General features: G+C 41.7%; 1 protein-coding gene across 5 annotated transcripts in view; it reads right to left on the bottom strand.

Annotated features, from left to right (window-relative positions):
* LOC132873115 (fibrillin-2) overlaps positions 1–23452 on the bottom strand; it is a 170232-nt gene that overhangs the window by 97901 nt on the left and 48879 nt on the right. For all 5 annotated transcript variants that reach the window (XR_009651532.1, XR_009651533.1, XM_060908372.1 and 2 more), the window contains exons 14-19: positions 22082–22204; positions 19952–20074; positions 17408–17560; positions 7645–7698; positions 7397–7522; positions 4844–4969 (exon numbers count right to left, since the gene is read on the bottom strand). Coding sequence is in view for 3 of the 5 variants with exons in the window: in XM_060908372.1 (XP_060764355.1) it covers positions 4844–4969; positions 7397–7522; positions 7645–7698; positions 17408–17560; positions 19952–20074; positions 22082–22204 (705 nt within the window). In the remaining 2 variants the exon portion in view is untranslated. The remainder of the gene's footprint in view (positions 1–4843; positions 4970–7396; positions 7523–7644; positions 7699–17407; positions 17561–19951; positions 20075–22081; positions 22205–23452) is intronic.

Genomic DNA, 23452 nt, shown 5'->3' with positions numbered 1-23452 from the left:
TGCTGCTGCTCATCCCACATGGACACCAGTTAACAGTTTCTGCCCAACACTCACACTTCCTTCTCACTGTTATACTGTAGGTTTGTACCTAAGAACTGCTCTTGTGATCATAAAAACTGTCCTGTGCTCATCCAAGGACTTCTATCCCTTGGAGGAGCTACCTACGATACCTAGCTTCCTACAATACCTTCATGCTGAACATCGTTTCAAAACACTTCATACTGTCTGCCTTTACTCCTCAACAGCTGTACACTGTAATGATTTGTAATAATCTGTGTTGCCAAGAAGAGAATGGGTTCCATTTTGAGGCTGGGTCCTCAGGTTTCTTCCTCATGTCATCTCAGAGGGCTTTTGCTCTTATTGTCACCTCTGGCTTGCTCATTAGGAGTCTAAATCTGCAGCACTAAATCCAAAAAGGATGCTGGAAATATAGGGTTCCCTGAAAACCCTATATGTCAATGAAAATGATAAAGACTAAATTGAAACTAAAAATTTTTATAGCTTTCTGAAAAATATACGCTCATTTTGAATTGATGCCAGCAACACGTTTCAAAAAAAGTTAGGCCATGGGCATTTAGCACTGTGTTGCATCACCTCTACTTTTAACAACACTCTGTAAATGTTTGGGAACTGAGGAGACCAAGTGCTGTAGTTTGAAAATGAAATATTGTCACATTTTTGCCTGATGTACAATTTCAGTTGCTCAACAGTTCGGGGTCTCCTTTGTCATATTTTGCACTTCATAACAGACCAAATCTTTTCAATCGGAGACAGGTCTGGACTGCAGGCAGGCCAGTTTAGCACCTGGACTCGTTTACTACAGAGCCATGCAGTTGTAATATGTGTGCAGAACGCGGTTTGGCGTTGTCTTGCTGAAAGAAGCAAGGCTTTCCCTGAAAAAGACGTCATCTGGATGGCAGCATGTTGCTCCAAAACCTTTAGCTCTCATTCAGCGTTAATGATGCCTTCACAGATGTGCAAGCTAACCATGCCATGTGCAATAACGCCCCCATACCATCACAGATGCTGGCTTTTAAACTGTGTACTGATAACAAGCTGGATGGTCCCCCTACTTTTTAGCCCGGAGGATGCGGTGTCCATGATTTCCAAAAATAAATTCAATTTTCAATTCTTCAGACCACAGGACAGTTTTCCACTTCACCGCAGTCCATCGTAAAAGAGTTCGGGCCCAGAGAAGGTGGCGGTGTTTTTGGATATTGTTTATACAGTGGTGCTTGAAAGTTTGTGAACCCTTTAGAATTTTCTGTATTTCTGCATAAATATGACCTAAAACATCATCAGATTTTCACACAAGTCCTAAAAGTAGAGAAAGAGAACCCAGTTAAACAAAGGAGAAAAAAAATATTATACTTGGTCATTTATTTATTGAAGAAAATGATCCAATATTACATATCTGAGTGGCAAAAGTATGTGAACCCTTGCTTTCAGTACCTGGTGTGACCCCCTTGTGCAGCAATAACTGCAACTAAACGTTTCTGGTAACTGTTGATTAGTCCTGCACACCGGCTTGGAGGAATTTTAGCCCGTTCCTCCGTACAGAACAGCTTCAACTCCGGGATGTTGGTGGGTTTCCTCACATGAACTGCTCGCTTCAGGTCCTTCCACAACATTTCGATTGGATTAAGGTCAGGACTTTGACTTGGCCATTCTAAAGCATTAACTTTATTCTTCTTTAACCATTCTTTGGTAGAACGACTTGTGTGCTTAGGGTCGTTGTCTTGCTGCATGACCCACCTTCTCTTGAGATTCAGTTCATGGACAGATGTCCTGACATTTTCCTTCAGAATTTGTTGGTATAAGTCAGAATTCATTGTTCCAAGTTGTCCTGGCCCACATGCAGCAAAACAGGCCCAAACCATGATACTACCACCACCATGTTTCACAGATGGGATAAGGTTCTTATGCTGGAATGCAGTGTTTTCCTTTCTCCAAACATAACGCTTCTCATTTAAACCAAAAAGTTCTATTTTGGTCTCATCCCTCCACAAAACATTTTTCCAATAGCCTTGTCCATGTGATCTTTAGCAAACTGCAGACGAGCAGCACTGCTCTTTTTGGAGAGCAGTGGCTTTCACCTTGCAACCCTGCCATGCACACCATTGTTGTTCAGTGTTCTCCTGATGGTGGACTCATGAACATTAAAGTGCATATCACGGGTAAATTCAGGAGCAAGATCAATGAAATTCTCCTATTTTATATGAAACTTTGGTCAAATATCTGTAACATTCTGCATTCTCTGCAATTTTTTTTACCTTGTGCAATACCAGAAAAATTCAGTTGAAATCAAGCCATTTGAGGTGAATTGGTCCGCCTCTGAAAAAACTTGGCATTTGAATTTCCCGACTAACACTGATTTTTGTGACGTCATCTGTGGGACGACTCCCTCTGAATCCTATGTCAGCTTTGGTTTGTTTATGAGAAAACGACCTGATGGTTTTCTGCAAATTTCTTCAATGTTATCGCGTAATTATTAAAATGGTTAACAGATGTATCGTAGGAGGGTATAGCAACACCAATCTTGATGGGATTAGTACTCGTCATTTTCCAAAAGACCAGACAATGAGAGAGAAATGGGAGCGCTTGGGCTACACAGGCTGTGCACTGAAACCGTGCAAAGCTTGCACAGCCTGCTGGCGCTTCCGCAGATAACGTCACGAATCTGGCTCCAGACTCCCTTGGGATTTTTCCAGACGAGTTTTGCTCTTTTATTTTTTTCTGCTGTAGACAGATGGTCTTGTGCAAAATTACCCTTCTGGATGAATGTGTAAAGGGACATACTTTCATATAAAAAAAACACAAAATTGGTCCAGAATATGCACTTTAACATTAGCCAAATGTGAGAGAGGCCTTCAGTTGCTTAGAAGTTACCCTGGGGTCCTTTGTGACCTTGCTGACTATTACACGCCTTACTCTTGGAGTGATCTTTGTTGGTCGACCACTCCTGGGGAGGGTAACAATGGTCTTGAATTTCCTCCATTTGTACACAATCTGTCTGACTGTGGATTGGTGGAGTCCAAACTCTTTAGAGATGGTTTTGTCACCTTTTCCAGCCTGATGAGCATCAACAACGCTTTTTCTGAGGTCCTCAGAAATCTCCTTTGTTTGTGCCATGATACACTTCCACAAACATGTGTTGTGAAGATCAGACTTTGATAGATCCCTGTTCTTTAAATAAAACAGGGTGCCCACTCACACCTGATTGTCATCCCATTGATTGAAAACACCGGACTCTCATTTCACCTTCAAATTAACTGCTAATCCTAGAGGTTCACATATTTTTGCCACTCACAGATATGTAACATTGGATCATTTTCCTCAATAAATAAATGACCAGGCGGCACGGTGGTGTAGTGGTTAGCGCTGTCGCCTCACAGCAAGAAGGTCCTGGGTTCGAGCCCCGGGGCCGGCGAGGGCCTTTCTGTGCGGAGTTTGCATGTTCTCCCCGTGTCCGCGTGGGTTTCCTCCGGGTGCTCCGGTTTCCCCCACAGTCCAAAGACATGCAGGTTAGGTTAACTGGTGACTCTAAATTGACCGTAGGTGTGAATGTGAGTGTGAATGGTTGTCTGTGTCTATGTGTCAGCCCTGTGATGACCTGGCGACTTGTCCAGGGTGTACCCCGCCTTTCGCCCGTAGTCAGCTGGGATAGGCTCCAGCTTGCCTGCGACCCTGTAGAAGGATAAAGCGGCTAGAGATAATGAATGAATGAAATAAATGACCAAGTATAATATTTTTGTCTCATTTGTGTAACTGGGTTCTCTTTATCTACTTTTAGGACTTGTGTGAAAGTCTGATGATGTTTTAGGTCATATTTATGCAGAAATGTAGACAATTCTAAAGGGTTCACAATCTTTCAAGCACCACTGTATCCGGTTTTAACTTGCATTTGTGGATGCAGTGATGAACCGTTTTCACAGACGATGGTTTTTGGGAGTGTTCCTGAGCCCATGCAGCCATTTATGCAGTGCTGCCTGAGGGCCCAAAGATCACAGGCATCCAATGTTGGTTTTTGGTCTTGTCCCTTATGTTCAGAGATTTCTCCAGATTCTCAGAATCTTTTAATGATACCATGATACCATCGATGATGTGATCCCCAAATTCGTTGCAATTTTACATTGAGGAACGTTATTCTAAAATTGTTTGCATTATTTGCCCATGCACTCTTTCACAGAGCGGTGAACCACTCCCCATCTTTACTTTGGAGAGACTCAGCTTCTCTGGGATATTCTTTTTAAACCTAATCATGTTAATCGGCAACGGGTCAGTAACATTACGCACAACTTTTCCAGTTTTTTGTTGCCCCGTCCCAAACAAAAAACAATAAGATTTTTCAGATTAAACATTTGACATGTCGTCTTTGTACTACTTTCAGTGGGTTTCCATGATTTACATACTGTACATCATCACATTCTGTTTTTTAATTTACGTTTTACACAGCTTCCGAACTTTTTTTTGGAATTAGGGTTGTCCATCTGGATTTTTTGAAAGACTGCTCTGCGACAGGGTCTACTGTTAAAAGGGCTGTGCAAATAACGTTTAATTTACTTATATTGAGATTACTGAATTGATAATTGCAAAAAAGGTATATAATACAACCTTAATAAGTGCTACCATAAGAGCCCTGACAGCCAAAAGCAACTGTTTGCAGCCAATAAACACATGTTATGGCAAAGACATTACAAGACTTACTGGGAAACTTGATAAGAGCAAGCCGAACACAGAAGTACTGGCCCTCCTGCAGGGTGAGTTAAGACTCTTGTCTAGCGTTGCTGTCGAGAAACCTATCACAGAAACTGCGCACCACCAGGTGTCCTCTAAAGCTTACCTTCGCACGTATCTGTGTCCTGTCTGAAGACATAACCCAGGGGACATGTACAGGTGTAGCTTCCTGGAATGTTCCTGCACAATCCATTATCACAGAGCAGTCTGTTCACCAGGCACTCATCAACATCTGCAAAGAAAATATAGGTGACAACACTCAATTTAGACGGCTGGACACTAAATTGCAGAGGTTCGGAGAAGTGCCACCACATAGGCACTAAACAACGATTACTTTTTGAGAAAGACACAGAACTACTCAAATTAACTAGTTTGGAAAGCATGATCTAAATGCACCGAATTGAACTGATATTCTAGAAATGAATCTCTTGAAACCATAAAAGACAGAACAAAAAGTAGCAGATCCACTGCTTCAGTAAAGAAAATTATGTCCTGCCATTAAAGTGCATATCCTGGAACAAATTTGTTTTTTTTTTTATATGAAAGAATGTCCCTTTACACACTCATCCAGAAGGGTAATTTTGCACAAGACCATCTGTCTACAGCAGAAAAAAAACAACAAAACGCGTCTGGAAAAATCCCAAGGGAGTCTGGAGCCAGATTCGTGACGTCACCTGCGGAAGCGCCAGCAGGCTGCGCGAGCTTGCACGGTTTCAGTGCACAGCCTGTGTAGACCAAGTTTAGCAGCTAGCGATTTTGCATTGAAATATGGAATTGTCACCTGAGCACGATGTGGGAAACGATGAGTGCTAATCACATCAAGATTGGTGTTGCTACGCCCTCCTACGATCATGGGCGCCACCAGGGGGGGAAAGGTTAGAACAATTCTAGGGGCCCAGCACTGCCATGGGGCCCTTTAAGGGGCTGATAATATACTTTTAATGATTTTAATAAGACTTTTGAAATAACAACAATGCAATATTCCATCTGGTAAAATGAGCTAATTGAACAAGGTTGTCTATTTCTTGAGTTCTTCAACATATTGCCATTTAACCCTCCCCCTTTTGCGAAATGGTACGGTCCAGTTCTGGTAGAAGCGCGATGCGTTAAATCTGTGTGCTGATCAGTGCAACGCTACTTGCTGCTGTGTCGCGGTGCAGCAGCCAGCCAGCCAGCAGTGGAGTGCGTACAGTCTATGATCGCTAAATATGAAGAGTGGCTGTTAAAAACGTAAAGAAAGGCAGCTGAAAGCTGAGAGGGACCGGAGAGGCAGGCAACTGGTCACTCAGTTTTTCCCAAAGAAAGGTAGCTATCGCTCACGTGTGTTCAAAATATTAGCGAATGGTAAATGAACAGTATGAACGTGGTTGGATTAGCCTATCAAGAGAACACTTTTACAGTTTGTACAGTGACATTTTTTCCATTTTAATAACTGAACTGACTTGTGTGATAAGATGAAATATTACGTTATGCTGGTGCTAATAACTAGTGCTAATAACCAGTTTCATAACTAATGGGGTGCCCTAAATATGCACAGATTCAGCCTCAGGGGGACCTCCGCCCTACCAAACCACTGAACCCCCCTTTGGAGAAGGAGGTGAGCAGCAATACAACCCATAAATGCTTTAGGATTGAAGTTTTTAATGAGCGAGCGCCATATACAGTTTGCTAGATTAAAGTGTTGCTAATAACGGACACCAGTCAAGTGTTTGACATAGGTATTTTGATGCTGGGTAGAAAACTTTTTCTATGATTTATTAGCAGTCACATCACACATTTCACTACCAATTGTCCTAGCACAAGAAGGCATGTGGCAAAATCTTGAATTTTCATTTGTGATTGTAAATGCACCAGAATTAGTCACTGACCAGTTTTCATCTAGTCCCTGGTACGTTAATACATACAGTAAAATGTAATAAAGTCACAAACTCAAGGTCCATGGGCTATCAAAAGTCAAATAATGACAATAGTGCAATTGTGACGAGGGTGGGCAAAGTTGGGGGGCCCAAAATTCTAATCTTTCATGGGGCCCAAAATTTCTGGCGGCGCCCCTGCCTACGATACATCTGTTAACCATTTTAATAATCACGCGATAACGTTGAAGAAATTTGCAGAAAACCACCAGGTCGTTTTCTCATAAACAAACCAGCGCTGACGTAGGATTCAGAAGGAGGCGTCCCGCACGCGACGTCACGAAAATCAATGTTTGCCGGGAAATCCAAACGCCAAGTTGTTTCAGAGGCGGACCAATTCGCCTCAAATGGCTTGATTTCAACTGAATTCTTCTGGTATTGCGCAAGGTAAAAAAAAATTGCAGAGAATGCAGAATGTGACAGATATTTGACCAAAGTTTAATATAAAATAGGAGAATTCCATTGATCTTGCTCCTGAATTTACCCGTGATATGCACTTTAAAGGACCTGAAAGAACAGCTTTGGTTTTGACAGAGATACAAGCATGAAGAAAGAAGAAACCCTAATAAGCAGTATTTCATCAGTCTATAAAAAAACCAGCATGTTTTAGCCGGAGTTACTACATTATTAAAATAAAATAAAAATCCACACACTATGCAGTGGATGTTTATTCACACTTTATAATAAATCAATGCAATATGATGAAATAATATTCCTAATGTGACTGGACCGATATGCCCGCTCACCAAAACAGGCCCGGCCGCTCTGGTCAGTCTCGTAGCCTGTGTTGCAGACACAGCGATAGCTTCCTCTCAGATTCTCACATACTCCATTAGGGCAGATGTCAGGGTCCAGTGCACACTCATTAATATCTGTGGGTGAAACAGCAGCTGCAAAATTACTTTTACAGACTTTCACATTCTGTGCAGGTGAACTGGCAGGATCAAGCCAATCTATACTGTACAATTCTATAAATTACAGCAATGAAGATTACCTGCTCCGTCAACTGAAAATCCAATCCCACTTTGACACAAAGCACTGAATTCCGCTAGGAAACAGAAAGAAAATGTTATTTAGTCGTCAGTGAAATGAATTTATTGTGATCAAGAAATAGGACACCGTAAGTGGTTAGTGTGTTTGCCTCTCGACCGGGAGATCGCGAGTTCTGCTCACAGTCAGGTCATACCAAAGATCATCCTAAAAATGGTACCTACTACCATCTGGTAAGGCATGCTGCAATACAGATGCGAGTACGGAAGCCAAACTCTCGCAGTTACCAGAGGACTAGCCCCCTACTGTAACCCTAGCTGTATAGGCGATAGGCCAAGGGCTATCGAAACTGACATCGGCGCCGCACCCATACACCTTAAAGAGCTGGTTAGTACTGGGACAGAAGACTGCCTGGGAAGACCAGATCTTGGCGTGGAAGGGACTTTGACTTTTTGAAGAAATAGGACCCTGCCTACTCCTGAGATAAAAAGTTCGCAAATATCAATGGATGCACTATTATTAAGACTGTATAAATAAAATTAACTGCTATCTGAGCTGAAGACTCGGATAATGAGCAATGACGAGCTCCAAGACGCAAGAGTTGCGTGTTAGTCTACAGTCAGAATACATCCATTCATTCCTTTTCATTAACCACTTTATCCTGGTCAGGATTGCAATGGATCCAGAGCCTATCTTGGGAACACTGTGCAAGGGTGGGAATGTACCCTGGATGGGACACCAGTCCACCACGCATCCCCCATGCAATCACTCATTCACTCACACATTATATATATATATATATATATATATATATATATATATATATATATATATATAAATAAATCTCATCTCATTATCTCTACTCGCTTTATCCTGTTCTACAGGGTCGCAGGCAAGCTGGAGCCTATCCCAGGGGTACACCCTGGACAAGTCGCCAGGTCATCACAGGGCTGACACAGACAACCATTCACACCTACGGTCAATTTAGAGTCACCAGTTAACCTAACCTGCATGTCTTTGGACTGTGGGGGAAACCGGAGCACCTGGAGGAAACCCATGCGGACACGGGGAGAACATGCAAACTCCGCACAGAAAGGCCCTCGCCGGCATTACACTTAATCCACCTACTAACCGTTTTTGGGAGATGGGGGCAAAAACCAGAAACCCCAGAAAAAAAAAAGCCCATGTAAACACAGAGAGAAAATGCACTGAACATGAACTCCACGCAGACAGAAATTTGAGTTTAGGACTAAACCCATCAGATTACAGTGCAGCGAAAAGGTTACAAATAGCAATAGATAGAAAAGATATATTTGGGATAGAGCTCTAGAACAGATTTTACTTTTAATCCATAGCTGTCACAAATATATTTTTGTTATTTTAAATTACAAACAAATGCCAGATGAATTACAGCACAGGAAAAAAAAAATTTGGGCCTGTAAGAGTGACACAATGAGTGGAGAAATGGATTTCACCTCTGAACCAAACCAGCTTAATAGATCAAAAAAGTAGATAGATAGATAGATAGATAGATAGATAGATAGATAGATAGATAGATAGATAGATAGATAGGAAGGATAAAAACTTGTAAAAAAAAAAAATAATAATAATCTGGCATGTGCACATGATGCACTGTAAAAAATGTCCGTAGAATTAACAGTGAATTTATGTAAAATCATGACATAAAAAAACTGTAAATACAAAAACAATGAAGCAGTGTGTAATTTACATCAATATACTCTAAAACTCCTAACCAAATACCACTGTTAATTTAACAGTAAGAATATGTTGAATTGATCATATTTTTTTGTAGAATTTACAAATTGTTGTAGTTTAAACACAGACAAACTGTAATACTAAAACAGAATGTGATAGTTAAAATTACATCATTGCCCTGTTAAAAAAATAAAAAAAACGGCCAGTGCTCAGTCGACTAAGGCACCATACCATGAATCTGGGGACCCGGGTTCGATTCCGACCCAAGGTCATTTCCCGATCCCTCCCCGTCTCTCTCTCCAGCTCATTTCCTGTCTCTACACTGTCCTATCCAATAAAGGTGAAAAAAAGCCCCCCCAAAAATATCTGTCTAGTAGATCATTGCTTGTAACCATTTTGAATCATTATTGTACAATGAATATCCGTAAAATTAACAGTTGTGTATTGATTATTGTACATTGAATACCTGTAAAATTTACATTTAGTTATCATTAATTGTACATGGAATCCCAGTGAAATGTACAAGTTATTCTGTAATGTTGTTTACATTTCACTGTATTTTTAACAGGATTATTCTGGCAACCACAGCTGCCAGTGTTTTTCCGTAAAAACAACGGATTTTTTTTTACAGTGTGTATACTCAACTGGAAAAATACACATTCACTCTTAAACCACAAAACACACGTAGCTTCATATATAATACTCATACCATAGTTTTACCCTCAGTGGTGTAAGCTGTCTTCATAGATATCTATCATATTCAATAAAATTAGAAACTGTTAAACTCAAAATGCCGGATTGCACAAAAATAGATATTAATAATAGGTTTTAAATTCAAGGCATTGAGTTAAAATCTTTCAGCTAGAAATCCAGACAAGCCAGGAGTCCATTCCAAAAGGAAACGGGTCTTGTGGGTAAAAGCTTGTGAGGTTGCTGCTGAAAAATGTATCAGTTGCTGTTCTGCCAAAATAATGCATATGCTCATACAGTGATCCAATGTATGAATGATAAATGTGCAGGCATTTGTATACAAAATTTTGAAAAAAAAAAAAACGGGATTTCCAAACAACCCATAGCACAAGGTTTACTTTCTTATACAGAGAATAAACATATCCAATGAGCTACACAAGGCTCCCCTCATCACATCAGTCTCAGACATGAACAGCTGTCCATCTGGATAACGCCAGAAAGAGATAAAAATGAGGAAAATTCCTAAGATACGTTGATGAAGTTAAATGGAGTTTACATATTTTTGCCTGCAAATTCTCTCATATGTGCAGTGGAACGAAAGAGCAAAGCAAGTAGCTTATACGCTATATAATATCTATAAAGGTACATTCACACCAAAAGCGGCTAGAGTGTTAAAAATTTGCTTTGGCTGCCCTGCCATTGACGCTGTCGAAGTTCGTGGACGCTCTGTGACCCAGATTAAATAGGTGGCTACAAGTTCATTCAGAATGCTTCGTCATACAAACTTTATGCAAACTTTTTAAGAACTGCAAAGCAAACACACGTCGACCGGTTTCTTAGTACCAACTGACCACAAGTAAGGTATAAGATAACCTCGTTAAATCTTTTAAATGTGAAGGTAAATGAAAGGAAAATAATGAACAATGATGATTATGATTGTTTGGTAAGAAAAGAAACTAAATGATATACAGTGGTGCTTGAAAGTTTGTGAACCCTTTAGAATTTTCTATATTTCTGCATAAATATGACCTAAAACATCATCAGATTTTCACACAAGTCCTAAAAGTAGATAAAGAGAACCCAGTTACACAAATGAGACAAAAATATTATACTTGGTCATTTATTTATTGAGGAAAATGATGCAATATTACATATCTGTCAGTGGCAAAAGTATGTGAACCTCTAGGATTAGCAGTTAATTTGAAGGTGAAATTAGAGTCAGGTGTTTTCAATCAATGGGATGACAATCAGGTGTGAGTGGGCACCCTGTTTTATTTAAAGAACAGGGATCTATCAAAGTCTGATCTTCACAACACATGTTTGTGGAAGTGTATCATGGCACAAACAAAGGAGATTTCTGAGGACCTCAGAAAAAGCGTTGTTGATGCTCATCAGGCTGGAAAAGGTTACAAAACCATCTCTAAAGAGTTTGGACTCCACCAATCCACAGTCAGACAGATTGTGTACAAATGGAGGAAATTCAAGACCATTGTTACCCTCCCCAGGAGTGGTCGACCAACAAAGATCACTCCAAGAGCAAGGTCTGTAATAGTCAGCAAGGTCACAAAGGACCCCAGGGTAACTTCTAAGCAACTGAAGGCCTCTCTCATATTGGCTAATGTTAATGTTCATGAGTCCACCATCAGGAGAACACTGAACAACAATGGTGTGCATGGCAGGGTTGCAAGGAGAAAGCCACTGCTCTCCAAAAAGCACATTGCTGCTCATCTGCAGTTTGCTAAAGATCACGTGGACAAGCCAGAAGGCTATTGGAAAAATGTTTTCTGGACGGATGAGACCAAATAGAACTTTTTGGTTTAAATGAGAAGCGTTATGTTTGGAGAAAGGAAAACATTGCATTCCAGCATAAGAACCTTATCCCATCTGTGAAACATGGTGGTGGTAGTATCGTGGTTTGGGCCTGTTTTGCTGCATCTGGGCCAGGACGGCTTGCCATCGTTGAAGGAACAATGAATTCTGAATTATACCAGCGAATTCTAAAGGAAAATGTCAGGACATCTGTCCATGAACTGAATCTCAAGAGAAGGTGGGTCATGCAGCAAGACAACAACCCTAAGCACGCAAGTCGTTCTACCAAAGAATGGTTAAAGAAGAATAAAGTTAATGTTTTTGGAATGGCCAAGTCAAAGTCCTGACCTTAATCCAATCGAAATGTTGTGGAAGGACCTGAAGCGAGCAGTTCATATGAGGAAACCCACCAACATCCCAGAGTTGAAGCTGTTCTGTATGGAGGAATGGGCTAAAATTCCTCCAAGCCGGTGTGCAGGACTGATCAACAGTTACCACAAACGTTTAGTTGCAGTTATTGCTGCACAAGGGGGTCACACCAGGTACTGACAGCAAAGGTTCACATACTTTTGCCACTCACAGATATGTAATATTGGATCATTTTCTTCAGTAAACAAATGACCAAGTACGATATTTTTGTCTCATTTGTTTAACTGGGTTCTCTTTCTCTACTTTTAGGACTTGTGTGAAAATCGGATGATGTTTTAGGTCATATTTATGCAGAAATATAGAAAATTCTAAAGGGTTCACAAACTTTCAAGCACCACTGTAATCTAGGCTTAATTAAAATCCATTTGTGCGGTGTGACTTTTGTGTTGATGCTAAGTGCTGAGTCAAATTTCAACATACAGTTTATTTGGTTTTTGTCTGTTTTTTTTTAATGTATGTCCCTGAACAGAAACAGGGATACGTCATAATTAATGGTGAAACCCACCAGCACAATTTTTCATTTCTCCTCTTTTGTACTTAGGAAAGATTTTAATGGAACAAAAATTTAGACGACTGTGTTTTCTAGTATTCTTTAGAATGGAGCATCTCTAAATTCTGATTGGTTGCTGTTGGACTGCTCATTACCATAAAGTTGCCTTTCAACGTTAACGTTATTCTTCAACTTTATTCTGAACTTCAATTTTATTCTGATGCTCCCACTGCCTAAGACACTGCCAACAGTCATGCCACTATTAGCCATGGAAAGATGTTGGTTCGCATAGTAAATTAATGACTTTGTCAGTAATGCTGTCGAGAGCGCCAGTTTGAACCCTTCTACAAACATGGCTGCTCAGAACTACAACACCCACGAACCACAGCGCCCTCTATCACCTGTTTATTAAATACACCTGTCACTCGTTTCCTGGTTCATCAGCCCCTGCTATATAAAACACCTCTCCCACTCTCACTCGATGCGAAGTATTGTTCAGTGTTCATTCCTATCATATGGAGCCTTTATTCTACTGCCTGCTTTATTATGTTCTCGACCCTCGCTCTCGTGTCTTTCTCGTTATTCTCTAGCCCTGTCCGCATTGCCCCATCTACCGATCGATCAACCCTCGCCTGTGCCACGACCTTGAGTCTAGTCTTGCGTTTTGGCTTTGTTTCCAGTTTGCTTTCCCCGCTCTCCGCTGCACATACATCCGTAAATGCCTGCACCCTGACAGACTTCTGGTCATTTTAATGCACTCGCTGCATTTTAGTGTGAACATACAGTACCATCAGGCCTGAAGTGAAATAAAAAGTGAGAACAGAACAATACTGCTGGGTTCGCCAGACGCTGATACAAACTTTCTGTAAAATGTTTAGACGACTTTATGACTTTGTATGATCTGGCTTCCCATTGAGCTATAGATATATCAGCACTGGAGAGATCTCCAGATGAATTATGTTCAGCGAAAATGTTAATTCCGAATAAGGAGGAGTGCTCTGCAGGCAGTGAGATGGGAGGGGGGACTGGGCCTCCCTAATTTTATTTTTTTTTACTGGGCAGCAAATATACATAAAATACTCAGCTGGAGATATGAGGAGGATTTAGATTAGTGTAAAATGGAGTTTCTCTCTCGTCACACTACCTCACTTGTAGCCTTGACATGCTCCCCTTTACCTATCCCAGCAAGAAATTATACTTCGAATCCAGTGGTTTTGTCAACTTTGAAAACATGGACACAGTTTCACAAACACTTTAAATGATACGATCTTGCCCTCTTTGGACCATTATGCAATAATCATTACTTTTTGCCCTCCAAACTTGACTCTGCATTTACACATTGGAATTACAAAGGTATCAGGTCATTCAGAGAATTATTTCTTAATGGCACATTTGCAGATTTCAAAATCATATCATGCCAATATGATCTCCCCTAAAACCATTTTTTCCGTTATCTTCAGCTTTGCAGTTTTGTTAAAGACCACTGCACTACATTCCCATATCTGCCCGATGATACATCACCACATATTCTAGATAAACCACTTAATCAGATGGGGCAAACATCCAAGCTATACACTTTCATTCTGAAATCTGACCCTTCACCTCTTGACAAAATCAAACATGAATGGGAGACTGAGCTGGAAGTCCAGTTTCATGATGAATGGTGGGATAAAGCCAAACTACAAGTCAATCATTCTTCATCCTGTGCCCGTCTCAACCTCATCTCATCTCATCTCATCTCATTATCTCTAGCCGCTTTATCCTGTTCTACAGGGTCGCAGGCAAGCTGGAGCCTATCCCAGCTGACTACGGGCGAAAGGCGGGGTACACCCTGGACAAGTCGCCAGGTCATCACAGGGCTGACACATAGACACAGACAACCATTCACACTCACATTCACACCTACGGTCAATTTAGAGTCACCAGTTAACCTAACCTGCATGTCTTTGGACTGTGGGGGAAACCGGAGCACCCAGAGGAAACCCACGCGGACACGGCGAGAACATGCAAACTCCACACAGAAAGACCCTCGCCGGCCACGGGGCTCGAACCCAGACCTTCTTGCTGTGAGGCGACAGCGCTAACCACTACACCACCGTGCCACCCCCGTCTCAACCTAATACAGTTTAAGGTGCTACATACAGTGGTGCTTGAAAGTTTGTGAACCCTTTAGAATTTTTTATATTTCTGCATAAATATGACCTAAAACATCATCAGATTTTCACACAATTCCTAAAAGTAGATAAAGAGAACCCAGTTAAACACATGAGACAAAAATATTATACTTGGTCATTTATTTATTGAGGAAAATGATCCAATATTACATATCTGTGAGTGGCAAAAGTATGTGAACCTTTGCTGTCAGTATCTGGTGTGACCCCCTTGTGCAGCAATAACTGCAACTAAACGTTTGTGGTAACTGTTGATCAGTCCTGCACACCGGCTTGGAGGAATTTTAGCCCGTTCCTCCGTACAGAACAGCTTCAACTCCGGGATGTTGGTGGGTTTCCTCACATGAACTGCTCGCTTCAGGTCCTTCCACAACATTTCCATTGGATTAAGGTCAGGACTTTGACTTGGCCATTCCAAAACATTAACTTTATTCTTCTTTAACCATTCTTTGGTAGAATGACTTGTGTGCTTAGGGTCGTTGTCTTGCTGCATGACCCACCTTCTCTTGAGATTCAGTTCATGGACAGATGTCCTGACATTTTCCTTTAGAATTCGCTGGTATAATTCAGAATTCATTGTTCCATCAATGATGGCAAGCCGTCCTGGCCCAGATGCAGCAAAACAGGCCCAAACCATGATACTACCACCACCATGTTTCACAGATGGGATAAGGTTCTTATGCTGGAATGCAGTGTTTTCCTTTCTCCAAACATAACGCTTCTCATTTAAACCAAAAAGTTCTATTTTGGTCTCATCCGTCCACAAAACATTTTTCCAATAGCCTTCTGGCTTGTCCACATGATCTTTAGCAAACTGCAGACGAGCAGCAATGTTCTTTTTGGAGAGCAGTGGCTTTCTCCTTGCAACCTTGCCATGCACACCATTGTTGTTCAGTGTTCTCCTGATGGTGGACTCATGAACATTAACATTAGCCAATGTGAGAGAGGCCTTCAGTTGCTTAGAAGTTACCCTGGGGTCCTTTGTGACCTCACCGACTATTACACACCTTGCTCTTGGAGTGATCTTTGTTGCTCGACCACTCCTGGGGAGGGTAACAATGGTCTTGAATTTCCCCCATTTGTACACAATCTGTCTGACTGTGGATTGGTGGAGTCCAAACTCTTTAGAGATGGTTTTGTAACCTTTTCCGGCCTGATGAGCATCAACAATGCTTTTTCTGAGGTCCTCAGAAATCTCCTTCGTTCATGCCATGATACACTTCCGCAAACGTGTGTTGTGAAGATCAGACTTTGATAGATCCCTGTTCTTGAAATAAAACAGGGTGCCCACTCACACCTGATTGTCATCCAATTAATTGAAAACTCCTGACTCTAATTTCACCTTGAAATTAACTGCTAAGCCTAGAGATTCACATACTTTTGCCACTCACAGATATGTAATATTGGATCATTTTCCTCAATAAATAAATGACCAAGTATAATATTTTTGTCTCATTTGTTTAACTGGGTTCTCTTTATCTACTTTTAGGACTTGTGTGAAAATCTGATGATGTTTTAGGTCATATTTATGCAGAAATATAGAAAATTCTAAAGGGTTCACAAACTTTCAAGCACCACTGTAGGATGCACTTAAGCAAAGCCAAATTGGCAAAATACTTTCCTGGTACTAGTGAAGCCTGTAATAGATGTGCCTCTGTTCTATCACATCTTGCCCATACCTTTTGGTCCGGCTCAAAGTTGACAGGTTTTTGGAAGAACTTTTTCAAAGTCATGTCTGAAGTTTTAGAGACTGAAATAGAACCTTGTCTACTTATTGCTATTTTTGGAGTCCTTTTGAATTATCCTAAATTCAGCATACAAAAATTGAATGTGCTATCATTTGCCTCTCTAATTGCCCGTAGATGTATCCTCCTACACTGGAAGTCACCAATTGCCCCAGGACAACAAGCTTGGAGAACTAATATGATGTCATTCCTGAAATTGGAAAAGATAAAAATTTTCTCAAAGAGGATGAACTGAGAAGTTTTACATTACGTGGCAGCCTTTCCTCTCTTATTTTGATGAAGTGTCTACAACTTCCAGTATTTAATTTCAAATAGAAAACATTAGACCAGAACAAACTTAAGACAGTAACACTCTTCATGCTCTTTGCTTTAGTGTGGGAATGGACCAGTGTGGGTGGGTAGGGTTTCTTTTCTTTTTTTCTGTACAAGTGTCAGTTTTTGCTTGTTGTCTGATGGTTTATGAAAAAATGGGACATGCCCATTCCTGTTTTGTGATATGCACACTGAAACTATGTCCTAATAAAACAAATTATTAAAAAAAAAAAAAGAAAATGTTAATTCCATCCACTTTTTTCCAAGCAGTATAATCTCACTAAATAGCAAACAGACCAATAGCATTACTTGATCAAGAAAGACGGCGGTAATAAGTTGTGCATGTTTGGGGTTTGGCAGGGTGTTTTACGTAATTTAGAAAAAAAACCTTCAGATGTACGGTACCTGAGTTCAGGGCAGGGCACGGTTGGCAGGGCTCCCCAAAGCTGTAGTCTGTGCTCGCACAGCAGCACACCGATTTGGTGACTGCTCCATGGAAAGGGTGAACACACACACCCTTTTTAATAGCTCCATAGCAGGTACTACGCATGTGTGTGTCTGGTTATGAAAAGATGGGAAGAAATTAGGTGATGCGGCAGAAAATGATCAATACCACAAGTCTGATTAAGAAAACATTTTTTTTTAATTGTGAAATCTATAGAAGTTTAATATGTGATTATTTTTGTGCGTATAAAGTGCTTTCGCGAGTGCAATGAGGGATTGTGTTTAAGACAATGTAGTTAGCTCAATGAAACACTACAATTCCACACTGCAATTCACATTATACAATATATATATATACAGTGGGGAAAATAAGTATTTGATACACTGCCGATTTTGCAAGTTTTCCCACTTACAAAGAAATGGAGAGGTCTGTAATTTTTAGCGTAGGTATGCTTCAACTGTGAGAGACAGAATCTAAAAAAAAAATCCAGAAATTTTTAAATTATTAATTTGCATTTTATTGCATGAAATAAGTATTTGATCACCTACCAACCAGGAAGAATTCTGGCTCTCACAGACCTGTTAGTTTTTCTTTAAGAAGCCCTCCTATTCTCCGCTCATTACCTGTATTAATTGCACCTGTTTGAACCCGTTACCTGTATAAAAGACACCTGTCCACACACTCAATCAATCAGACTCCAACCTCTCCACCATGGGCAAACCCAAAGACCTGTCTAAGGACACCAGGGACAAAACTGTAGACCTGCACAAGGCTGGGATGGGCTACAGGACAACAGGCGAGCAGCTTGGTGAGAAGGCAACAACTGTTGGCACAAGTTTTAGAAAATGGAAGAAACTCAAGGTGACTGTCAATCTCCCTCGGTCTGGGGCTCCATGCAAGATCTCGCCTCGTGGGGTATCAATGATCATGAAAAAGGTAAGGGATCAGCCCAGAACTACACAGAAGGACCTGGTCAATGACCTGAAGAGAGCTGGGACCACAGTCTCAAAGATTACCATTAGCAACACACTACGCCGTCATGGATTAAAATCCTGCGGCGCACGCAAGGTCCCCCTGCTCAAGCCAGCACATCTCCAGGCCCGTCTGAAGTTTGCCAATGACCATCTGGATGATCCAGAGGAGGCATGGGAGAAGGTCATGTGGTCAGATGAGACCAAAATAGAGCTTTTTGGTATAAACTCCACTCGCCGTGTTTGGAGGAAGAAGAAGGATGAGTATAACCCCAAGAACACCATCCCAACCGTGAAGCATGGAGGTGGAAACATCATACTTTGGGGGTGCTTTTCTGCAAAGGGGACAGGACGACTGCACCGTATTGAGGGGAAGATGGATGGGGCCATGTATCGCGAGATTTTGGGCAACAACCTCCTTCCCTCAGTAAGAGCATTGAAGATGGGTCATGGCTGGGTCTTCCAGCATGACAATGACCCGAAACACACAGCCAGGGCAACTAAGGAGTGGCTCCGTAAGAAGCATTTCAAGGTCCTGGAGTGGCCTAGCCAGTCTCCAGACCTGAACCCAATAGAAAATCTTCGGAGGGAGCTGAAACGCCGTGTTGCCCAGCGACAGCCCCAAAACCTGAAAGATCTGGAGAAGATCTGTATGGAGGAGTGGGCCAAAATCCCTGCTGCAGCGTGTGCAAACCTGGTCAAGAGCTACAGGAAACGTCTGACCTCTGTAATTGTAAACAAAGGTTTCTGTACCAAATATTAAGTTCTGTTTTTCTATTGTATCAAATACTTATTTCATGTCATAAAATGCAAATTAATTATTTAAAAAATCATACAATGTGATTTTCTGGATTTTATTTTTTTTAGATTCTGTCTCGCACAGTTGAAGCGTACCTACGCTACAAATTACAGACCTCTCCATTCTTTGTAAGTGGGAAAACTTGCAAAATCGGCAGTGTATCAAATACTTATTCCCCCCCCACACACACACACCCCACACACACACACACACACACACACACACACACAAATGTCTTGATTGTCTTTCCTGAAAATCAGGATCCTGAGAATGCTTTCATATTAGGACAGCGAGAGAGCGTGAGTCATACAGTGAAAAGCTACACAGGCAGTCCGACAATAAAAAGCCTTGGCTCAGTTTTCAGCCTAAATTTAAAACAGGTTGTTGATATCCCACTAGTTCTCGAGAGTAAAAAAAAAAAAAAAAGGGTTCAAGTACCGTAAGCGACAGTGAGTTACTGTGTGCATGTGTGCTAATTGCATCATCCTGTTTGTAGCAACGACGTGTACAATAGTGAGTTTAAACATGTCTCATGCTGAGGTTGCGTCTGATGGTAAACTGGATGATTTAGTATTTACATATAATACACTTAGAGCTTCGATGCCACAAAACCCACGCAAGCATAAACTAATTCATTCAACAAGCCCTGTGACAGGCACAGATGCTTAATAGCATGCCTCTATTGTTTACACTTCTCTGAGTGTTTGTAAAAGTGTGGTTTTTTTTGTCCTTACCTACACATGAGCGTCCGTCAGGCCCAACAGCCAGTCCTGCCAAGCACTCACACCTGTACGACCCCTCTGTGTTTATACACCGCCCATTTATGCAGATACCAGGGGTCAAGCACTCATCAATATCTATGAGAATGAGCACACATAATTTGGAACGTATATAATTTTCTCAAAAACAAACTCACATATCCAACAACTTCAGCAACAGTTTTGATGCTCAAACTTTTGTACCCTGAGTATCAGTAATGTACACCTGGTATGAGTTAAAACAGTGGTTTTCAAAGTGGGGGCCGCGGCCCCCTGGGGGGCCGCCAGGGGGCGCTAGGGGAGCCTCAGAAAGTTGGAGGGACGATAACAAAAAAATTGTGAAAAAATATATATCATCTCATCATCTCTAGCCGCTTTATCCTTCTACAGGGTCGCAGGCAAGCTGGAGCCTATCCCAGCTGACTACGGGTGAAAGGCGGGGTACACCCTGGATAAGTCGCCAGGTCATCACAGGGCTGACACATAGACACAGACAACCATTCACACTCACATTCACACCTACGGTCAATTTAGAGTCACCAGTTAACCTAACCTGCATGTCTTTGGACTGTGGGGGAAACCGGAGCACCCGGAGGAAACCCACGCGGACACGGGGAGAACATGCAAACTCCGCACAGAAAGGCCCTCGCCGGCCCCGGGGCTCGAACCCGGACCTTCTTGCTGTGAGGCGACAGCGCTAACCACTACACCACCGTGCCGCCATTATAAAATATAATTATTAATAATAATACATCATATCGAAACGTTGTTTGCCATTCTCATCTCTCCGATTGCCTGCGACGTTGCGGTTTGCGCCATTTATCAAGCTGCTTTGCTCCTCAAACTAGCATATTGCTAGTGCAAAATGGACAGGTTTTTGAAGAAGAGACCGAAGGAACAAACCAACAGCCCTGCCGTGGAGGACACTGCTGCGAAAAAAACTAAGAAGTCCTGGCCAACTAAAATCCGAAAGTATGAGGCAGCATGCATTAAGTATGGCTTTACAGCCATACAGAAAAATGGCCATGATTGCCCGAAATGCGTCCTCTGTCTGGAGACCCTGTCAAACGAGTGCTTAAAACCTTCGAAACTTCAGCGTCACTTGGTACAAAAACATCCGACAGACGCCGAAGAAACAGTAGATTTCTTCAGACGCAAAGAAGAGCATTTGGTCAGGCAATCTGCTGCATTCACCCAGCAAGCTACTGTCCCCGAGCGGGCCCTGAAGGCATCATTTTTAGCCTCGTACCACATTGCTCGTGCTAAAAAACCTCACTCAATTGGAGAAGATTTGATTTTACCAGCCACCAAAGACATTGTCCGAGAATTGCTTGGTGAGGATGCTGCCAAAAAAAAAAATCGATGCTGTCCCACTCTCTGATAACACCGTGAGCCGACGGATTGGTGGCATGGCTCAAGACGTATCTGCTCAGCTGTTGGAGCAGGTGAGAGCCAGCGAATACTTCGCACTTCAGCTGGATGACAGCACAGATTTATCCAACGAGGCCCAACTGCTTGTGTACATCAGATTTATTTCACAGGAAAGATTTGTGGAGGAAATACTATTTTGTAAAGCACTTGAAAGAAGAACTACTGGGAAAGACATTTTTCAAGTTTTGGACGATTACATCGAGTCTAACGGATTGGACTGGGCCCGTTGTGTGGGGGGGTGTTCGGACGGAGCCGCGGCAATGACCGGGAAGATCAGTGGAGTGACCGCGCTCATTAAGCAGAAGGCCCCGCATGTAGTGGCCACACACTGCATGCTCCATCGCGAGGCACTGGCCGCAAAAAGGATGGATAAAGAGTTGAATCAGGTACTACAGGAGGTTATACAGTTTATTGTTCAGTGCGAAAATATTTGTGTTGAAAACATGTTAGTTAATAATATTCTTATGCTAAACAAATGTACCAATTATTGAATATTGAATAAAAGTAAGAGAAAACATTCTAAAAGTTGATGTTTCTTTACATATTTTGTAGCATTGTCTGTGGGTTTGCAAAGGGGGTCCCCGGCCAGAAGCTAATGCTGTTTAGGGGGCCTTGGCATGGAAAAGTTTGGGAACCCCCGAGTTAAAAGATTGTAAGTGTGTTAACAATACACACCTGAGCAGTAGCGACCACTAGAGGCAAGTGTGAAACCAGGTTTGCATACACATTTAAAGCTGCCGTCTTCATTGATGCACATGCCATTTAAACACATGTTTGTTATGGAACATTCGTCATGGTCTGTAGGGAAAAAGGCATCAAAAATGTTGCATGGTGTTCTAAGATTTTTTTTTTTTTTTAAGTACAGTGGTGCTTGAAAGTTTGTGAACCCTTTAGAATTTTCTATATTTCTGCATAAATATGACCTAAAACATCATCAGATTTTCACACAAGTCCTAAAAGTAGATAAAGGGAACCCAGTTAAACAAACGAGACAAAAATATTATACTTGGTAATTTATTTATTGAGGAAAATGATCCAATATTGCATATCTGTGAGTGGCAAAAGTATGTGAACCTTTGCTGTCAGTATCTGGTGTGACCCCCTTGTGCAGCAATAACTGCAACTAAACGTTTCCGGTAACTGTTGATCAGTCCTGCACACCGGCTTGGAGGAATTTTAGCCCGTTCCTCCATACAGAACAGCTTCAACTCTGGGATGTTGGTGGGTTTCCTCACATGAACTGCTCGCTTCAGGTCCTTCCGCAACATTTTGATTGGATTAAGGTCAGGACTTTGACTTGGCCATTCCAAAACATTAACTTTATTCTTCTTTAACCATTCTTTGGTTAAACTTCTGTGCTTAGGGTCGTTGTCTTGCTGCATGACCCACCTTCTCTTGAGATTCAGTTCATGGACAGATGTCCTGACATTTTTCTTTACAATTCTCTGGAATAATTCAGAATTCGTTGTTCCATCAATGATGGCAAGCCATCCTGGCCCAGACGCAGCCAAACAGGCCCAAACCATGATACTACCACCACCATGTTTCACAGATGGGATAAGGTTCTTATGCTGGAATGCAGTGTTTTCCTTTCTCCAAACATAACACTTCTCTTCATAACACTTTAAGCCAAAAAGTTCTATTTTGGTCTCATCCGTCCACAAAACATTTTTCCAATAGGCTTCTGGCTTGTCCACATGATCTTTAGCAAACTGCAGATGAGCAGCAATATTCTTTCTGGAGAGCAGTGGCTTTCTCCTTGCAACCCTGCCATGCACACCATTGTTGTTCAGTGTTCTCCTGATGGTGGACTCATGAACATTAACATTAGCCAATGTGAGAGAGGCCTTCAGTTGCTTAGAAGTTACCCTGGAGTCCTTTGTGACGTCGCCGACTATTACACGCCTTGCTCTTGGAGTGATCCTTGTTGGTCGACCACTCCTGGGGAGGGTAACAATGGTCTTGAATTTCCTCCATTTGTACACAATCTGTCTGACTGTGGATTGGTGGAGTCCAAACTCTTTAGAGATGGCTTTGTAACCTTTT

The sequence above is a fragment of the Neoarius graeffei genome, chromosome 25, assembly GCF_027579695.1.
Source record: "Neoarius graeffei isolate fNeoGra1 chromosome 25, fNeoGra1.pri, whole genome shotgun sequence".
Lineage (NCBI taxonomy): Eukaryota > Metazoa > Chordata > Actinopteri > Siluriformes > Ariidae > Neoarius > Neoarius graeffei.
The sequence above is the reverse complement of the archived record's forward strand: the minus strand, read 5'-3'. Positions and strand labels throughout refer to the sequence as shown.